This window comes from Aedes albopictus, chromosome 1 (genome assembly GCF_035046485.1).
Source record: "Aedes albopictus strain Foshan chromosome 1, AalbF5, whole genome shotgun sequence".
NCBI classification, from domain to species: domain Eukaryota; kingdom Metazoa; phylum Arthropoda; class Insecta; order Diptera; family Culicidae; genus Aedes; species Aedes albopictus.
Window position 1 is genome coordinate 33,680,915 of NC_085136.1, and position 21,507 is coordinate 33,702,421.

Consider the following 21,507-nt stretch of genomic DNA (forward strand, 5'->3'; position numbering starts at 1 on the left):
GAATCGAAACATGATGATTTGGCAACACTGCTTGTTGTATGGACTAACGAGCCGGGATAAAACACCGGTATACTCGAGACACTTTAGTATGGACTTATCCACCGATGAACCAAATTCATCGCGGTCCGAGCACAGGGAAAAATTTCTACTCAGTGGCTGAGTTGGTCTTACTCAGAAATCGAAAAATCCTTTGTTTTCTTACTCAGTTTCCGTCAAAAGTGGGACAACCCATTGCCAATGGGTTGTCCCACTTTTAGCCGAAACTGAGTAAGAAAACAAAGGATTTTTCGATTTATGAGTAAGGCCAACTCAGTCTTTGAGTAGAAATTTTTCTCGGTGAGAATTTTGACACTAGAGCGGGGTCTGTTCCAATCAGAATCGTTCAATTCTGATTGGAACGGCCCCGCTCTAGTGTCCAAATTTTCGGACCGCGATGAATTCGGTTCATCGGTGGATAAGTCCATGGACTTATCCACCGATGAACCGAATTCATCGTGGTCCGAGAATTTTGACACTAAAGCAGAGCCATTTCCAATCAGGATCGTCCAATTCTGATTGGAAACGATCACGCTCTAGTGTCAAAATTCTTGGACCGAGTAAATAGACGAGTGCACCGATGAACTGAATTCATCGCGGTCCGAGGATTTTGACACTAGAGCGGGGCCGTTCCCAATTGCTCAGTTCTGATTGGAAATCGTTCACTTCTGATTGGAAGCGGTCCTGCTCTAGTGTCAAAATTCTCGGACCGCGATGAATTCAGTTCATCGGTGCACTCGTCTATAGATGGTATTTGTGTGACGACCTGCAATGTTTTTGAACAAATTTATTTTATCTGTAATGTCTATCTGTCCGTGATCCGATTGTCAAAGTAGATAACCCGATGTACCTTTTCCGTCGCAGAAAATCACGCGTTTTATGCGCGTCACAACCTACCGACACTTGCTTCCAGAGAAGTATTTACCTTCAGGATGGATTGTTTGAAAAGGTTGTCTCATTGTGCTGATTTTGTATTCACCTGCCTAGTTTACGCAAACACACGCGAACAAACAACAGAAAACCGGCGTTTTATTTTTCAAATGGAACGTTTCGGTTATATTCATGATGAATGGTGGTCGGTGGGTGGCACCATTCGTTATCGTTATTGCGATTTTCCGCTTGCGCGGAACAGCGCAAACAATACGTGATGACGCCTATTCCTAGGATACAAAAAAAAAACCTCCACGATGGATGGGTGGAGCTAGGCCCGGTTAGGAGGATTCATGCAACAAACCGTTCGCGGGCGTCACATCCAAAAACAACATTGTATTTTGAAATAGTTAATTTAAAAAGTGTAAGAAAACACTGCCTGGCTTTACACAAGCACTTGAGTAATTACATAAATATGTATATTGTTTTAGCTACATACATCATATACTGTTATTCCTAAAATAATATGGAACGAGCTTACCACCACCACAGACTTATCCACTGGATGAACCAAATTCATTCGGTCCGACAATAGGCTCCTAAAGTCCTATCGGGATTCTTGTTTTAAACCACAATATATGGTTCAAGAGTACATATTTACTCATTTTTCGTCCCTAGCTTATAACACATACTTTGAGTGATTTTTTTTCACCGTGTATGTTAGATAGATGAGTGCACCGAACATTTTTGAAATCCCAGTGCGAAAAATTTCGAGCTCAGTCACACAAGGTTGACCTCAAATGTCAAAGTAGAACTATTTACCATTTTACTTATTTCTAATTTTCTCATTATTCCTTTGTTTTTCAAGTTTGAGTAAAGCACAATTCCGATTAGAATACCATGCTTGATCGTATTATTCAGTATAAGCGAGGTTTCGTCTTTAATTTTAGGACCCTATTCAGCGTAACTTTTTTGTACACCGTATGTAACAAAATCAACGAACGGAGAAAATCGAAGGGGAAGTTCGCTGTTTCCATAGCAACTCATACAGGGGATGGCCAAAATGTTTGGGATAGGCAACTTTTTTTTCTCTCACAAAAAAGTTCAACAAGCTATAACTTTTCATAGAGCGCATCAAAAAATCTCAAATTTTGCCTGTTTGTCAACTTATTATGTGTGCATCATTGGTACAAATTTGGGCTTGATTAATTAATATTTCGCAAAGTTAGAACCGTTTGCGTTAAACACTATTTTTTAGACAACTCATTTTTGAGGTGTCATATCTCGGAAACCAGTGAACCGAATTGAATGAAATTTTGAACGTACACTAACAATATGTATATGCTTCACAAACTATTAAAACATAGGTACTTTTTAAACGTTGAAAAAAGTTATCTTGGATTGACACTTTTTCGATTTTTCTCGAAAAAATGATTTTTTTACATCAATGTCAATAAATTTTAGTGTTGATATCCAAAGATTTTCCACTTCTGTTCTTAAGTTAGCTCTAGCACAGACAAACAGACGTAACACCTTGAACAATTTTCATGGAAATCCATCGCCCAGTTCACACTACCATCCCCTGGTGGAAAAGTTGCACGAATAACTGGGTTGTGCAATATCGTCAACAGAAGACGCTAGTGTGAAACGTCAAACGCATAGTAAAACGATGCGCGCGCCTCTGGTTGTGAAAGCCACAACTATGAAAATTTAAAATGATCGTTAAAAGCGTGGTCGATGGAAATTTCACAAGTGTTACGTCTGTTTGTCTGTGGCTCTAGTCAGATATATTAGAGCATATTTAGATTGAAGGAAGAACACATTTAGTAATTTTTGTGCGGTATTGTAAATTTGACTTATTTTCCTCTATATAGGTAAAAATTTCAATCCGGTATAACTTAATTCGTCGTGAGAAAACATAACATTTTATAACGTCGGATTAAGTATCAATATATTGTTGATAAACGTTAAAAAATTCATTCAATTCGGTTCACTGGTTTCCGAGATATGACAGTTCAAAAATGAGTTTTCTAAATAATAGTGTTTTAGCCGAACGGTTCTAACTTCGCGAAAAATTAATCAATCGAGCCCAAATTTGTACCTATGTTGCACATATAATAGGTTGACAAACAGTCAAAATTTGAGATTTTTTGATGTTCTCTATTAAAAGTTACAGCATGTTGAATTTTTTTGTGGGAGAAAAAAAGTCGCCTATCCCAAACATTTTGGCCATCCCCTGTACATTGAGCATTTTAGAAATGTGAAAGATCCAGGTATTTTTTTTACAAATCATCCTCAAAGGTGAGTGATACAAGTACCGTCTACCCCCGTTGGTTTGAACGACACCTCATTCAAACCAACGGGGTTCATTTTTAATATGAACTTCTAGCAACCCTGTTGGCATCGAAAAACACACTTCTGGCAACCTGATTTGGTGTTTTGTTTTGATTCTGCGTTCCGTTTCACACCGTTCCATTAGCAGAATGACCTTTGAACCATTTTTAGTTTGAACGATGTGCAGATTAGAGGGGGTCAAACTAAAAAGTGTTCAGATTACATGTGGTCAAACCAACGAGGGTACACACTAAGAATAAATTACCGAATTCTGTGAAATTTTACCGAAATCTCAACAGCAGAATTTTCGGTAAACTGTTCGGTGATTTTTTGATTCACCGAACAATCTGTGAAGATTGAAAATGCTCGTCTGTCAAATTCACAGAACGTTTCGGTGATTTGTTTTACGGATTTTCTGTGAATTCATTATTTATTTTAGTTGGTTTCACAGAACGTTCGGTTATTTTTCAGTTGGATAATTTGCAGTTCACCGAACTTTTCGGTATATTTTTTTCAGTTTTCCTAAATCAAAATTAAAATGAAATTTAATTTGCTTTAGATTTATTCGAAATTGATATATTTGTTATCTGTAAATATTTATTTAAATTGATGGCTTGATACATGAATCGCCGAAAAGAGAAGGGTATTTTTCACATGATCGTACAAGGCGGTGATTTATCCACTTCAACACGGCAGAAACAATAACTAAAAAAAATACATATTATTAATGTACAATTAGATCTTACGGAAAATACTTACCTACCTCTCATTTTTCTGCTGGCAATGGTCTAAAACTTGTTATGTTTTACAGTTATTTACTGATATAAAACTTTATATTTTCGATAGCTTTTGTCAACTTCACGGAATAACAATTAAAACCAATCATTTTAATGTTGATAACCCGCGCTTGGCGTTGGCCGACTACTGCTTTTACACAAATTCGGTAAAAATTGCAGTGCGCGGTAAACATTTTGATGTTCACCGAACCGCTTCGTAAAAATTTCACAGAATTCGGTAATTATTTTGCTTTCACCGAAGTTTCCGTGAAAGTTTGACAGTTGAATTGCCAAACATTAGATTCCACAGAAAGATTTGTAAAAGCATATTTTACAGTTGACGTTCGGTGAAATCTTTCACAGAATTCTGCGATTCATTCTTAGTGTGTAGTCTTTAACGAAATTCAGCGCCTCATGTGAAAATCTCTTTTTTTTACATATGTTACATACGGTGTTTGGAAAAGTTAGGCTTGAATTTTGACATTGAAGCGGGGTGGTATCCAATCGGATTTGGTATATTCTGATTGGAAATGGCCCCGCTCTAGTGTCAAAATTCTCGAACTGAATGAATTTGGTTCATCCAGTGGATAAGTTCATGAGTGTCGTTTTGGCGAGAATGAACAATTCGATGAGGATTCGTCGGCCTCAAATAGACGAGTGCACCGATGAATCTGAAATCATCGCGGTCCGAGTATTTTGACACTAGAGCGGGGCCATTCCCAATCAGAAGTGAACGGTATCCAATCAGAATGGACTTATCCACCGATGAACCGAATTCATCGCGATCCGAGAATTTTGACACTAGAGCGGGGCCGTTCCAATCAGAATTGGACGATTCTGATTGGAACAGACCCCGCTCTAGTGTCAAAATTCTCGGACCACGATGAATTTGGTTCATCGGTGGATAAGTCCATAGAACGCGACGCCGATCAATGTTTACAAAAAATGACTCAATCATGAACCTTCATTCATGATTTATGAGTGGATGACGCTACGGGGGAATCGTCACCTGCTAAATTGTTACATCGAGCCGAGTGAAACAACACCTGCAAATGAATGCTTCGGATTGAGCATTATAGAGGCGGTGCTAGTGAGATATCAAACGATGTTTTTGAAACACATTTGTTCTAAGTAGTATGTCTGTTTATCTGTGACTGGATGGCGATCAATATCAAGATAATAATTACTAGACTGGGTCAACAAAGTCGATTTTTCGGAACAAAGCTTTTTCGATTCATTTTAGCGTCCAAAGTAACTGTGCAAAATTTGGAAGCGATTGGTTGCTTCCCCGTATTCCGCATTGCGATTAATATTTGTATGATATTTAGTATGGGAAAACGTGCTTTTTTGCATTTTTCTCAAAAATTTAAATTTTTTGTCTACAACAATCCACATACAAAGTGAACAAAAGTTTGTTTGCACACATACAAGTATAAGTAATAGTTCAATTACTGCAATAGTTTTCATCATATAAAATAAAGACTAAACAGATGAAAAAAAATATATACAAACCTGTTATTGCTCAACAGCACAATTGTGCTGGTTCGTCACATAAGGGTTATGGGAAAAAAGCAAAAAAGGGAAATTTTTCATTTTGTCTACAATGTGGTCTAAGTCTATATTCTCGCTAGTTAAAAGGTTATCAAAAAGCCACAATTTGATGTGTCGCATCCATGGGTTTGGATAACTTTGGATATTTTTGAGCCTTTTTTCGGGACACCCTGAACCGATTCTGGAACACTATCGGTAATCTCAAATGTGGTCTGAGACAAGTTTCTTTCGCTTACCGTTCAATGTTCATTAGGTTATCAATCACTATTGATGTGCCGCATGCATGGGTACAGTTCATTTTTATGTTTCACCACTTCCAGCGGGACATCTAGAATCGATTCCATGACACTACCGGTTGTCCCAAATATGATCTGAGATTACCTAAAAAGACCCGAATTTATGTGTCGCATGCATAGGTTGACATTTATTGACCAAAATTTAAAAAGGGCGTAACAACCATTTTGAAATTCTGCTTCTCACATTTCTCCTGGGTGTACTCCCTATTATTTTTGTAATCTTTTACCAGTAACAGGTAGAGCTAACTTCCCTATATCTGTTAACGGAATAAACATTCTGTAAATATTTACAATATGCATAGGACAGATGGGAGAAACTGTCATTTGCAATGGTTAATCCGTCCTTTTCAAATGTTAGTCTCAATTTGACTTATTGTGGCGGGACATTCGGAACCAGTTCCGAATCACTGTCATGCACACACACATACATACATCACCTCAATTCGTCGAGCTGAGTCGACTGGTATATGTGTTTCTAATGTAATCTGAGACTATATTCTTGCAAATCGATCGGCAGGTTATTAAAAAAACGCGATTTTATGTGTCGAATGCATGAGTTAGGATCACTTTTAGATTTGACCACTTTCTGAAACTATTTTCTTGCTGATCGTTCATCGACTATCAAAAAAGCCACTATTTAATGTGCCGCATTCTACATTTTACCACTTCTGATGAGACACCATAACCGGTTCCGGAACACTACCAGGTTGCCCAAATATGGTCTGAGGTCATTTTCTGGACAATTGTCCATCAAGTTTACTTATGCATGGATTTGGTGTACTTTTATATTCGACCACTTCCATCAGGATAATCGGAACCTGCTCCAGGACACAACCGGTAGTCTTTAAAGGGGTCTGAGCCTATTTTCTCGATAACTGGTCGTAGCCTTGATTTAATGTATCGCATGCATGGGTTTGGTTCAGATGTTATTTTCCCACTTCAGGCGGGTTACCCTGAATCGGTTCCGGAACTCTGCCGGTTATCCCAAATATGATTATTTTCTTGCTTACTGTTCATATCGCGTTACTTAAAAAGCCGTGATTTGGGGTGTCCCGTGCATGGATTTGTATCACTTTTAGTTTTGACCACTTCGGTCAGGACACCCAGAATCGGTTCCGGAAAACTACCGGTAATTTGAAATGTGGTCTGATCATTTTTTCTTGCTTACCGTTCATCAGGTGATGTGTGCATGCATGGGTTTGGTTCATTTTTGTAATTAGCCACTTCCGATGGGACACCCGGAACCGATTTAGGAACACTTTCGTTTCAGATATAGATGGATACTATTTTCCTGCTTACCGTTTATCAGGTTATCGAAAATGATATGGTTTTATGTGTGGCTTGCTTGGGTTTGGTACACTTTTATATATGGCCTCTCCCAACGGGGCACCCGGAACCGGTTCCAGAACACCACCGGTTCAGATATGGTCTGAGACTATTTTCCCGCTTACCGTTCATCAGGTTACCGAAAAATCCGCCCTTTGAGGTGTCGCATGCATGAGTTTGGTTCACTTTTATATTTGGCCACTTCCGGCGGGACACCCGGAACCGGTTCCGGAACACTGCCGATTCAGATATAGACTGAGATTTATTTACCGTTCATCAGGATATCGAAAATGCCGCGGTTTGATGTGTCACATGCATGGGTTTGCAACATTTCCATATATGGTTCCTTCCTGGGGTACCGGTTCGGAAAACCTAAATGGCGATAACTTCGGAACGACTGGACCGATCCGAACCATTTTCAATGGGAAACAATGGGATCAGATTCCGCGTGGAATGAACTGTCGATCATTAAAATCGGTTGAGGTTTACTACCAAAAAGTGATGTGAGTTATATATGTACACACGCACACACACACATACATACACACACATACACACGTACAGGTATCACCTCAATTCGTCGAGCTGAGTCGCTTGGTATATGTGCGTGTCGCGACCCTCCGAGGCTTCTATCAAAAAGTCATTTTTTGGAGTGAACATATAGCCTTTCCAGTACACTTAGTGTACGAGAACGGCAAAAGGTCGATTTTACGTTGAAAACTATTTTTTCTCAACGATAATAAGTTCATTCACGTTTATCCACTTCCTCTAGCCCATGATCGCTTGTACATAAAACAAAAACACGGCACACTTTGATAAAATTTATAAATTTAAATAGTAGTTTACGCAACAAGGTGCAGAATGACGATTTTTACAGCACGAGTCGTACATTTATCCAACGAGGCTTGCCGAGTTGGATAATTACGACGAGTGCTGTAAAAATCGAGTTCTGCACCGAGTTGCGTACAACGTTTTTTGTAAGTTCATAAATTACCGCTTGGGGATAGTGTTTAACAATACTTTTGCATCAAACTGCACACTGATGATCATAGTTATGTTTAAGAAAATCTGATCATAGCAGGTTATACTGTGCAGTTGTCACAATTTTTCAAAACTGCGTCCAGAAATCATCAAGAAGTTGATCAAAACTGAAAACAGTGCTGTAATGGTTCATTACGCAACGCAAATCAGTGCTGTAATGAACTATTACAGCACTGTTAGTTTGGTGTGGGAAAGTAGGCCTTTTCCTGTCAGATTTGCGTGAGGTAAAACAGCCTATTACGATGAGAAATTGCAAAAAATTTAGTACCTCTCAAATATCAACTAAGAGGACTCGTACTAGGCCTTACATAAAGATTTGCAAACAGATGACCAAATGAGATTTTGGATAAATACAAATTATCCGGCTTGACGATGCCGCTGTCACTCTCATATCGGTGTCGCTACTGTGTATTTACCCTGCCTGAGGCAATTCCGTTCGCTTGAGACATCCTCGGCAACAGCGACGAGAGACAACCACGAACCAAAACTCAGTCATCAAACAGGGGAATCCAAGCGACTAACCGAAATCTGGAAGTCATTTTCACCTTGGCGGAAAATTAATTTCAATTGGGCGGAAAAACACCGACCGATTCGGACCGGCTGCTGGAGTTATTTCGAGGAAGAGCGCAATAACCTAATCGCGGACACGCGTCGCTCGTGGTGGTAATTCCGAGGAAGAAGAATATGTGAATGTGATGATGATGGGTTGGGAATGGAGGAAGATGATTCGATTTCGAGGGCCCCCGCGGGTGTTTGCTTGCCACGACGCGACGGATGTGTTTCTATCCGCGGAATTGGAGTGTGTGATTGCACGCGAAGAAGTCGAACCAAATTTACGTGAGTAATTTGACGAGCCGTTAGCGGATCGGGAATTAATTAAAATCGGCGGTGCCTTTGAAGTGCGATAACTTGGATAATATATTTCAAGTTCTGTGAAGAGTTACCTAGTAGAGTACATGATACAGCTTGAAAGTGGTATGAGATGCTCTGTTTACCGGTGGTAAACGGATGCATAGCGAGCTGATTGCGCTGTTAATTTTGTTTCTTATTTTTGTGTTTTTTGTTAGCATGAATATGTACAGACAGACAGAACAGACAGAACAGACAGAACAGACAGAACAGACAGAACAGACAGAACAGACAGAACAGACAGAACAGACAGAACAGACAGAACAGACAGAACAGACAGAACAGACAGAACAGACAGAACAGACAGAACAGACAGAACAGACAGAACAGACAGAACAGACAGAACAGACAGAACAGACAGAACAGACAGAACAGACAGAACAGACAGAACAGACAGAACAGACAGAACAGACAGAACAGACAGAACAGACAGAACAGACAGAACAGACAGAACAGACAGAACAGACAGAACAGACAGAACAGACAGAACAGACAGAACAGACAGAACAGACAGAACAGACAGAACAGACAGAACAGACAGAACAGACAGAACAGACAGAACAGACAGAACAGACAGAACAGACAGAACAGACAGAACAGACAGAACAGACAGACAGACAGACAGAACAGTACAGAACGTGCGAATTTCAAACAAAATTGATATCTAGTCGAAAGCTATCATTATACCTAGTGATCAATTTTTTCGAATGCTGTATCTTTTGAAGTTTTTGAACAAAATAAGTAATATTAATGCTCAAAATTTGGTTTTAATTCCTAATGATCCTTATGCACGACAAAAATGAGTTGGTAATTTTGGTTTATAATCATCCCGAACCGTTAACACAGTACGACATCTCTAAACTCGCGTCCGGGATCGCGACCGACTTCCTTGCCCGCGCCTGGATCGAGTCCTCGTCTGTAGTCTAGCCGTGGATGGGCGTCTCCGACGGCTGCCGGACTTGGTCCGATTTCCATCCACCTCGGCCGTCGATCGGCGGCGCGTTCTTCCTCGCGTCCCGCTTGCCACCTGAGTAGTAGCCCCCGGCGGCAGGCTCACCCGCCTCCGTGACTTGTTCCATTCCGGTCCCAGCTCTGAACGGCTGAAAACCTGCCTGATTAGTTTCAGCTCGTCGTAGGTGATTTTGGTGTTTCTTGGCCGCAGCCAGCGCCGTGAACCACCCGATGACGACGCACGATCATGGCAATCGCAATCGCATTCCTCTACTTCTTCGGCGTCATCGTCAACTTCCGCGTCGGCGCCTTCAGTCGGCACAGCTCGGCTGCTTCCGGCCGTGGGTTGCAGATCGCCTCCCACCAACAGCAGTTGGCAGGAGAAGCTTCGGGGCTCCTGAAATTGGTCCAGCTGGATCAGTGGTTTGACGTGGCCACTTTGCACCGACACCAGTCCGGTGCGTTGACCTTCGGCCAACGCCAGGTTAAACTGGGACTGTAGCTGGGGTTCCGGCTTGCATGACCCTTGGCGCAGTTGGCCTAGAAGAGCCTCAGTGGTGATCGCTGGAGTTTGGGGGATGAGATTATTTGCTTTCTGCGGGTTACAGGGGATTGAGCAATAAGTCAGTTACATACCTTCTTGGTTGGATTCCCGAATGGCCTTCAGGATCTGAGGTAGCATCTTGCAGTGCTCTGCTTCCGTTATGGTAGTTGTCAATGGAATGACGTTCTTCTTTGACACAGAAAAAATGGTAAAATCATCGATTACTTGGATGGAACGTTCTCATTTTCTTTGGAAAACGCCCTTTTTGTTACTCCTCTAGTAGTTGGACACAACAATACACGTACCTACAGCACACGCAGAATTTCCAGGCAGTGTGACCGGTCGAGACCCACGGAGTACTGTAAACGCAGCCAACGACGCAGCCGAGGGCACCGCGGGAAGGTTGAATGGAGGTGGCGGAACAACGGCAGAACGAATGGTTCGACGAGAAGTGCAGAGCGATTTTGGAGTACATAATGCTGCAGCATGGAACCCGGCAGAACGGCAATACAAAAGTAAGCAGGAACAGTAGTTCCGCATTACAGCAGAAGAAGTGAAGTAGAAAAGGAAGTGTTGTGTCGTTCTCAAGGAATACGGAAGCTCAACGCATCCCGCAACTGCTTTATGATGTGAACCGAAGTGTTCTAGTGAAATACCGTGAGCGAGTGGTAGGATCCGGCAGGAATATCAAGGAGATGTGTCTCCAAATCGAGGTGCGCGAGAAGCGAACGAGAGGGTGCAATTCGTCTTCTGCGGAAATTCATAGGAGCAAATGAAAATCCACATCATCGTTGTAACGATGTTCGACACGACGACTTCCTCCTTGTACGGCACAGTTTGTCATGAACCGTAGCGCAGAGGACTACGCAGGACTGTTTCCAGAGGCGTTCAACTCGGAAGGTATCGGTGAGCGCGCTCCCGACCAGAGTGTACAGGTTCTTCAGAACAAAGAATCTAATATGGAGCGAGTCTTGAAGATAGTGTAGTAGAGTCCAGCTGGCGATATGTTCACTTTCCTGGCCAAGTTTGAAGAAGATCAGGCGCTGTATTTCTCCGGTGATCGGCGACCAACCAGAAGGATAGTGAGTCTGCTCCGCTACCTGTGTGATCCACGGGGAACTGCTGATCCAGGATTTTTGGCGCAGTGGTAGTTTCTGGGATCAACCGGTTGACGACGAAAGCTGCGAGAAGTGCGATCGTTCCATTACTCGGCTCCCGGAAGTCTAAGGTTGCTCCGTTGAAGATGCTGTCAATTCCGATGAGGCTAGAGATGCAGGCGACGGTGATCTGAGCAAGGTTGCTGCAAACGGTCGTCGAGGTACACATTCGCAAGAGGTCAAACAGCGGTTGCTCTGGTCGGATTCCAGAACCGCCATATCGTGAATACACTCGGAGCAGCGAAGGTACAAACCATTCGTGGCATTCTGGGATGGCAATATGCTCAACCTCACGAAGCACAATGAGTGCAACTGCATATCCACGAAGAGCCACATCGCCGACGGTTTGACGAAGTTGAAGAGCGGAAGCAGTTTGGAGTTAAACGGATCGTGGTTTCGAGGTCCGGCGTTTCTCCACCAGTCGGATGAACAATGGACGAAGCACGAAGCGGAAGCATCGAACACACCAGATGTAGTACGCGCGTGTCAACTGATCCGCGGTAGTGTACCAGGAGATGATACTTGACGTAATTGGTATTCACCGCTTAACCCTTATAATCTGAACGTACGATTTGCATATTCAGAATCAGACTGTAAAAATCATAACTTCGTTAATTCTGGACCGATTTTGATCATCGACGTCCCAAAAGAACCGGGTAAATCTCTAGTTTAGATACGTGAACCAAAATTTTAAATTGGCCATCTGGTTCCGGAGTTATTCCGGGACGTACTGGGGTATGTTTTTGGCCAGGCAAAGGGACACTATCGTTGGGTTTCTAAAACTAAGCATGCGACATATCAATCTTCATGGTTTTGCAAAACAAGTTCGATGGGGTCATTTTTTGGATTTTTGGACACGTTGGACACGTTCCGGGATGTTCCGGGAACCTGGTTCTTCCGTGAAAATGGCCACTTTCATGTCTCTTCTAAATCCCAGCATGCGACATATCAATCTTAATGATTTTGCAAAACAAGATCGAAGGAAGTAATTCTGCGGATTTTTGGCCACTTTGGACACGTTCCGGGGTGTTCCGGGAACCTGGTTCTTCCGTGAAAATGGCCACTTTTATGTCTCTTCTAAGTACTAGCATGCGACATATCAATCTTCATGATTTTGCAAAACAAGATCGAAGGAAGTAATTCTGCGGATTGTTGACACACTTTGGACGTCTCCGGGGTGTTCCGGGAACCTGGTTCTTCCGTGAAAATGGCCACTTTTATGTCTCCTCTAAGTACTAGCATGCGACATATCAATCTTCATGATTTTGCAAAACAAGATCGAAAGTATTCATTTTGCGGATTTTTGGCCACTTTGGACACCTCCGGGGATGTTCCGAGAACTTGGTTCTTCCGTGAAAATGGCCACTTTTATGTATCTTCTAAATCCCAGCATGCGACATATCAAACTTCATGATTTTGCAAAACAAGATCGAAAGAAGTCATTTCGCGGAGTTTTGGCCACGTTGGACACGTTCCGGAATGTTCCGAGAACCTGGCGCTTCCTTAAAAATGGCCACTTTTATGTTTGCTCTAAATCCCAGCATTCGACATATCAATCTTCATGATTTTGCAAAACAAGATCGAAGGAAGTCATTTCATGGATTTTTGGCCACGTTGGACACGTTCCGGAATTTTCCGGAACCTGATGCTTCCGTGAAAATGGCCAGAATTTCCTGAAGGAATCTCTGGAGGTATTCCTGGAGAAATTCATGGAGGAATCCCTGAAGGAATTCCTTGAGGATCCAATGGAGGAATCCCTGGAGGAATTCATTGAAGAACCAATGGTGGTTCCTGAAGGTATTCCAGAGGATTTCCAGGATGAATTCCTTGAAGATCCAATGGAGGTTTCTGGAGAAACCCCTTGGAGGAATTCCTGGAATAAAATCTGGAGAAATTACTGGTGAATGTTTCTAAAAGAATCTCTGGAAGAATCCTTGTAGATTTTTTGCAAGAGTTCCTCCAGAGATTTTTACAGGAATTACTCCAGAGATTCCTCCAGGAATTTCTCCAAAGATTCCTCTAGAAAATCCTCCAAAGATTGTTCCAAAATTTTCTCTTGGGATTCCTCCAGAGATTCCTCTAGGAACAAGAATCAGGAATTCCCAAGTATCTCCCAAATTGTTAAACCTTATCGTTTGAATTTGGGTGTCCCGATTTTTTGATATAAATTGTATTTTGAAGCTATAAATAGGATCAAGACTCTTTTGCCGACAATTATAGGAAATGATTCCGGATTTTTAAGACTGCCACTATATAAGAAATTTATGTTTTTGTTCTGAGTTCCTTTGAATTTTTTCGACACATCGCTAAATTGATTTGTGAGGTTTTTTGTTAGCTAATTTCCATTGTAAACAGTTTTTATACTGACGATAATTAGCCCTCAACATCCATGTCTTGCTGGATATTAGTGCGTTTACTGCTGTAGCTATAGGGAATGTCAAGTATCATCAACTGAACTCATATTTTTGCCTATATTTTTACAAAGACAATCATCGCGGGAGGAATCCCTGAAGGAATTCCTGGATAAACCCTTGAAGGAAGTCCCTGGATAAAATGGAATTCCTTGAGGAGTCCCTGGATGAAATCCTCGAGAAATCTCTGGTGAATTTCTTGAGGAATTTCTGGCAGAATTCTTTGAGGAACCATTGGAGGAATTCCTGGAGGAATTCCTTGAAGAACCAATAGAGGTTCCTGGAGAAATCACTGAAGGAACTCCTGAAGGAATCCCTGAGGAATTTCAGGAGGGATTCCTGGAGGAGTTCTTAGAGAAATTCCTGATGGATGTTCCTGAAGGAATCTCTGGAATAATCTCAGAAGAAATTTTCGGGAGAATCTCTGGAAGATTTTCTAAAGGAATCTCAGGTGGTATTCTTGGAGGAATATCTGGAGGAATTCTTTGAGGAACCAATGGAGGTTCCCTGGGGGAATCTCTGGAGGAATTCCTCCAGGAATTCATTCCTTGAAAAACCAAAGAATGTTCATGGAGAAATCTCTGGAGAAGCTCCTGAAGATATCTCAGGAGGAATTCCTTATGCATGTTCCTGGAGAAATCTGTGGAAGAAACCCATAAAAAAAATTTATGAAGGAATCTCTGAAGGATTTCCTGAATGAATCTCTGGAGGTATTACTGGAAGAATCTCTGAATGAATTCCTGAAGAAATTCATGAAGAAATTGCTGGAAAAATTCCTGAAAGAATTTGTGGAGAAATCCATCTCTGAAGGAATTCAATGAGGAACCAGGAGGAATCCTTGAGGAACCCTTGAAGGAATTCCTGGAGAAATCTCTGGAGGAACCCCTGATGGATGCTCCTAAAAGAAAGCTTTGGAAGAATCCCAGGATGAACTTTTGGATGAATCTCTGGAGGACTGCCTGCAGGAATCCCTGCAGAAATTCCTGGAAAGACCAACGGGGGCTCTTGGAGAAATCTCAGGAGGAATTCCCGAGGAGTTCCAGGATGAATTCTTTGAAAAACCAATGGAGGTTCCGGGAGAAATCTATGGAGGAATCCCTGAAGAAATTCCTTGAGAATCTCTGAAAAATAGTGGTGGATGTTCCTGGAAGAATCTCTGGAAGAATTCCAGGAGAAATTTTCGGAAGCATCTCTAGAGGATTTCTTGAAGGAATCTCTGGAGATATTCTTGGAAAAATCCCTGTAGGAATTCTTTGAGAAACCAATGGAGGTTCCTAAAGATATCTTTGGAGGAACTCCTGGAGAAGTCCCTGAGGAATTTCTGGATGAATTCCTTGAAGAACCAATGGAAGTTGCTTGGGAAATCTCTGGAGCCACTCCTGGAGGAATTCCTGGGAAATTCCTGGAGAACTCCCTGGAAGAAATCCTGGACAAATCTCTGGAGGAATTCATGATGGATGTTCCCTGAGGAATCTCTGAAAGAATCCCAGGAGAAAATTTTGGAAGAATCTCTGGAGGGTTTCCTGAAGGAATCTCTGGAGGTATTCCTGAAGGAATTCCTGGAAGAATCTCTGGAGGAATTCCTGATACTTGTTCCTAGAGGAATTTCTGGAGGAATCTCTGGAGAAATTTTTGGAAGAATCTCTGGAGGATTTCCTGAAGAAATCTGCTGTAATCCCTGGAGAAATCCCTGTAGGAAATCTTTGAGGAACCAATGGAGGGTTCCTGAAAAAAATCTCTGGAGGAACTCCTGGAGAAATCCCTGAGGAATTTCAGGATAAATTCGTTGAAGAACCAATGGAAGTTCCTGGAGAAATCTCTGGAGGAACTCCTGGGGGAATCTCTGCAGAATTCCTGGAGGGATTCCTGAAGGAGTTCTTAGAGAAATCTCTGGAGGAATTCCTGATGGATGTTCCTGGAGGAATCTCTGGCATAATCTCAGGAGGAATTTTCGGGAGAATCTCTGGAGGATTTCCTAAAGGAATCTCTGGAGGTATACTTGGAGGAATCTCTGGAGGAGTTCTTCGAGGAACCAATGGAGGTTCCCTGGAGGAATCTCTGTGGGAATCTCTGGAGGAACTCTTGGAGGAATTTCTGGAGAATTCTAGGATAAATTCTTTGAAAAACCAATGGAGGTTCCTGCAGAAATTTCTGGAGCCACTCCTGGAGGAATTCCTGAGAAATTTCCTGGAGGAATCCCTGGAAAAATTCCTGGAGAAATCTCTGGAGGAGTTCCTGATGGATGTTTCTGGAGGAATCTCTGGAAGAATCTCAGGAGAAATTTTAGAAAGAATCTCTGGAGAATTTTCTGAAGGCATTTCTGGAAGAATTACTGAAGAAATTCCTAAAGGAATTTCTGGAGAAATTCCTGTAGTAATCCCTGGAAGATTCCATGGAGGAATTCTCTGAGGAACCAATGGAGGTACCTGGAGAAATTTCTGGAGGAATCCCTGAGGAATTCCAGAATGACTTTCTTGAGGAACCAATGGAGGTTCCTGAAGAGAACTCCAGGAGGAATTCCTTGAGGAATCCTTGGAGGAATTCCTGGAAAAATCTCTGAAGAAACTCCTGGAGGAATCCCTGGAAGAATTCTTGGAGCAATTCCTTATACTTGTTCCTAGAGGAATCTATGGAGGAATCCCAGGAGGAATTTTTGAAAGAATCTTTGGAGGATTTTCTGGAGGAATCTCTGGAGGAATTCCTGGAGGAATCCCTGGAAGAATTCATGGAGGAATTTCTGGAGGACTCCCTTGAGGATTTTTTGAGGAACCAATGGAGGTTCCTGGAGGAATCTCTGGAGGAACTCCTGGGGGAATCTCTGCGGAATTTCTGGAGGGATTCCTGGAGGAGTTCTTAGAGAAATCTATGGAGGAATTCCTGATGGATGTTCCTGGAGGAATCGCTGGAAGAATCTCAGGAGGAATTTTCGGGAGAATCTCTGGGGGATTTCCTGAAGGAATCTCTGGAGGTATTCTTGGAGGAATCTCTGGAAGAATTCCTGAAGAAATTTCTGCAGAAATCCCTGGAGGAAGTCTTTGAGGAACCAATGGATGTTTCTGTCTGAATCTCTGGAAGAAATTCAGGAGAAATTTTAGGAAGAATCTCTGCAGAATTTTCTGAAGAAATCTTTGGAGGTATTATTCCAGGAGGAATTCCTGGAGAAATTCCTGCAAGAATCCCTGGAAGAATCCATGGAGGAATTCCTTGAGAAATCAAAGAAGGTTCCTGGAGAAATTTCTGGAGGAATCCCTGAGGAATTCCAGAATGACTTTCTTGAGGAACCAATGGAGGTTCCTGGAGAGAACTCCAGGAAGAATCCCTGAGGAATTCCTGGAATAATCTTTGGAGGAACTCCTGGAGGAATCCATGGAGAAATTCTTGGAGAAATTTCTGATGCTTGTTCCTAGAGGTATATCTGGAGGAATCCCAGGAGGGATTTTTGGAAAAATCTTTGGAGAATTTTCTGGAGGATTTCCTGGAGGAATCCCTGGAAGAATCCATGGAGCAATTTATGGAGGAATCCATGGAGGAATTCCTGGAGGAATTCCTTGAGGAACCAATGGAGGTTCCTGGAGGAATCGCTGTGGAATTCCAGGATACATTCCTTGAAGAACCAATGGAGGTTCCTGGAGAAATCGCTGGAGCCATTCCTGGAGGAATTCTTCTTGGAGGAATCCCTGGAAGAATTCCTGGAGAAATCTCTGGAGGAATCCCTGATTGATGTTTCTGGAGGAATCTCTGGAAGAATCCCGGGAAAAATTTAAGAAAGATTTCCTGAAGGAATCTCTAGAGGTTTTCCTGGAGGAATTCCTGAAAAAAAAAATCCTGAAGAAATTCCTGGAGAAATTCCTGCAGGAATCCCTGGAAGAATCCATGGAGAAATTCCTTGAGGAATCACGGAGATTCCTGAAGAAATTTCTTGAGGAACCAATGGAGGTGCATGGAGATAACTCCAGGAGGAATCCCTGAGGTATCCCTGGAGGAATTCCTGGAAAAACCTCTGGAGGAACTCCTGCAGGAATCCCTGGAGGAATTCTTGAAGGAATTCCTAATACTTGTTCCTAGAGGAATCTCTGGAGGAATCCCAGGAGAATTTTTTGGAATAATCTTTGGAGGATTTACTGTAGGAATCTCTGGAGAAATTCCTGGAGGAATCCCTGGAGGAATTCCTGTTAAAATCTCCTGCAAAAATTCGACAGGGATTCTTCCAGAGATTTTTTTAGGAACATCCACCAGTAATTTCTCCAGATATTATTCCAGGAATTCCTCCAGGGATTTCTCCTGGAACCTCCATTGGTTCTTCAAGGAACTCCTTCAGGGATTCCTTCAAAAATTTCTCCACGTATACCTCCAGAGGTTCCTTCAGGAAATCCTGGTAATTTTCACGGTAGCATCAGGTTCCCGGAACATTCCGGAACGTATCCAACGTGGCCAAAAATCCGTGAAATGACTTCTTTCGATCTAGTTTTGCAAAATCATGAAGATTGATATGTCGCATGCTGGAATTTAGAAGAGACATAAAAGTGGCCATTTTCAAGGAAGCGCCAGGTTCTCGGAACATCCCGGAACGTGTCCAACGTGGCCAAAACTCCGCGAAATGACTTCTTTCGATCTTGTTTTTCAAAATCATGAAGATTGATATGCCGCATGGTGGGATTCATAAGAGATATAAAAGTGGCCGTTTTCACGGAAGAGCCAGATTCCCGGAACACCCCGGAACGTGTCCAAAGTGGCCAAAAATCTGCAGAATTACTTCCTTTGATCTTGTTTTGCAAAATCATGAAGATTGATATGTCGCATGCTAGTACTTAGAAGAGACATAAAAGTGGCCATTTTCACGGAAGAACCAGGTTCCCGGAACACCCCGGAACGTGTCCAAAGTGGCCAAAAATCCGCAGAATTACTTCCTTCGATCTTGTTTTGCAAAATCATGAAGATTGATATGTCGCATGCTGGGATTTAGAAGAGACATGACAGTGGCCATTTTCACGGAAGAACCAGGTTCCCGGAACATCCCGGAACGTGTCCAACGTGTCCAAAAATCCAAAAAATGACCCCATCGAACTTGTTTTGCAAAACCATGAAGATTGATATGTCGCATGCTTAGTTTTAGAAACCCAACGATAGTGTCCCTTTGCCTGGCCAAAAACATACCCCAGTACGTCCCGGAATAACTCCGGAACCAGATGGTCAATTTAAAATTTTGGTTCACGTATCTAAACTAGAGATTTACCCGGTTCTTTTGGGACGTCGATGATCAAAATCGGTCCAGAATTAACGAAGTTATGGTTTTTACAGTCTGATTCTGAATATGCAAATCGTACGTTCAGATTATAAGGGTTAAAAGAGCGATGGAAATGTGTCGTGTTCACCGGTTCTGAAAGTGTTCGGTCCTCGGCGTGGGTCATTGAACGTGGGACTGGTGCCTCTATAACCAACAACCGTGACTTCGTAGAGTTGGCGAACGGTACTTCGTCGGTCGACATCCCGTTGAAGGTTGAAGCCAGCGTACAGCAGAGAATACCTTTTGAGGAGGAGATTGATCCACTTGAAGAAGAACAGAAGCTTATTGCGGACGCAGAGCCAGAGGATGACGATGGGGAGCCTGCTCAGGCGCGTGGTAGGACACCACGGAAGCTTGATGAGTACGTTCTCAAGTACGCCGTTGGTAACGTGGCCTGTGCGTCAGAGGAACCCTTCAACGTGCAGCACTGCAGATCAAGGAATGGCGGGATGCGATGGAGGACGAGCTTGAGTCCCAAAAGCGGAACCAGAGATAGGAACTCGTCCCACCGCTGAAAGGGCGGAAGATCGTTGGATCGCGTTGGTGGCTGTACAAGCTAAAGCTAAACATTACGAAGTAGAAGGCTAGAAACGTGGCCCAAGGATTCTCCCAGAAGTCACACGACATGTAACGTTCCGTACAATGCTGTCCGTTGCAATCGAGCGGAAGATGACGATAAGACACCTGGACAATAAGACGGCATCTAGGAGGCAGAGTTGTGCATGCACCAGTCGCCTGGGTATGCTGTTCCCGGCAAAGAAGACTACGTCTGCAAACTCATGAGGAGCGTCTACGGAAAATGCCAGTCCGCGCGGTGCTGTTTCGGTGATGACACGTTTCTGGCGTTGGCAAGCTTCAAAAAAAATGGATGTGTCTACGGCTGGACTAAAGAAGGTTTTTGAAGTGACCTACCTGGGGGATGCCCGCCATTTCCTCGGCATGAAGCCCGCCGTGAAGAAGAACCGTACACAATTCGGCTGCAGAAAGCACCGAGTAGCGAGTTGCTGCAGGATGTCACCTAATACAGGAGTGTTGTCGAAAGTCTTCTCTACCTCGATGTAGTGGCTGGCCCGGACCAAGGCCCGGACATAACCAAAAGCGCGGCCGTTCTAGTGTGAAAATTCGCGGCATCCATGGAGCGAGATGGAGTAGTGACGAATAGAGTCTTGAGGCATCTCAAGGGTACAATCGACTGCAGGCTACGTTTAGGCGGCGAAGAAGATCAGAACTTAGAAGGTTGTTTGGACGCAGACAGCGCCAGCGGCGGCGACGTGACCAGTCGCAGGTCGACTTACGAATTTGCGTTCATGTTCTTTGACGGTCTTTTGTTAATGAAAGGCGGAATATGTTGCCCTCAGCGAGGAAGCGATCTGGCTGAGGCAACTATTGGCGGATTTCACCGAACGACAGGACAAGGCCATGACGTTTCGTAAAGACAACCAAGGTTAAATTGCGTTCGTAAAGACGGAGCGCGTCACCAGAAGGTCTAAGCACATAGACACAAGGCAGAAGCAGTGGTAGCGAAAAGAGGCCATTAGGATCTGGTAGATCCCCTATTGACCGAAGAGGTAGAGACGGTCATTTGCTCAAGTGATCCGTAGCAGGGAAGTTCACAATAGAACCTTCAAGAAGTGTTATAGATCTGTAGATCAGGTGTGTGATGGATAAAAAGGACACAGGTAAATCTGAATCTAGATGATTCCATGAATTATATAATACCTCCCCCCCCATCCCTCACAACACCCCGAAATTTTATCGCGGTTTTAAATACCACAACTGAAGAGGTGAACCATAACCTTAAAATGGGTCACCCTCCACCGTAGAGACATCCGATGTAGACTTGAGCAGGTGATGTTCCGGCCATCCGCTACACTCGGTCCAAGACCTAAAGGAGGCTCATTTTCCGGAAGCCGAGGAACTCCCGGTTCATTTAGGCGGCAAAGGTCGCATTTTAAGCGTGGACCGGAAAGGAGTTGGAGCGTGGAACAACAGAGGCTGGAAGCAGGAGAAAGGGGCCCTGA

General features: G+C 43.0%; 2 protein-coding genes across 4 annotated transcripts in view; one reads left to right on the top strand and one right to left on the bottom strand.

Moving 5' to 3' along the window:
* The window catches only part of LOC109412976 (octopamine receptor Oamb-like), an 841,374-nt gene that overhangs the window by 172,439 nt on the left and 647,428 nt on the right, over positions 1-21,507 (top strand). The gene's annotated exons all lie outside the window — the stretch shown is intronic.
* On the bottom strand, positions 9,868-10,880 carry LOC109428529 (uncharacterized). Its single transcript, XM_029855731.2, has 2 exons — positions 10,727-10,880; positions 9,868-10,654 (listed from the first exon to the last, which is right to left on the bottom strand). The coding sequence occupies exons 1-2, from the start codon at positions 10,770-10,772 to the stop codon at positions 9,996-9,998; spliced, it is 705 nt and encodes a 234-aa protein (XP_029711591.2). The 5' UTR covers positions 10,773-10,880; the 3' UTR covers positions 9,868-9,995.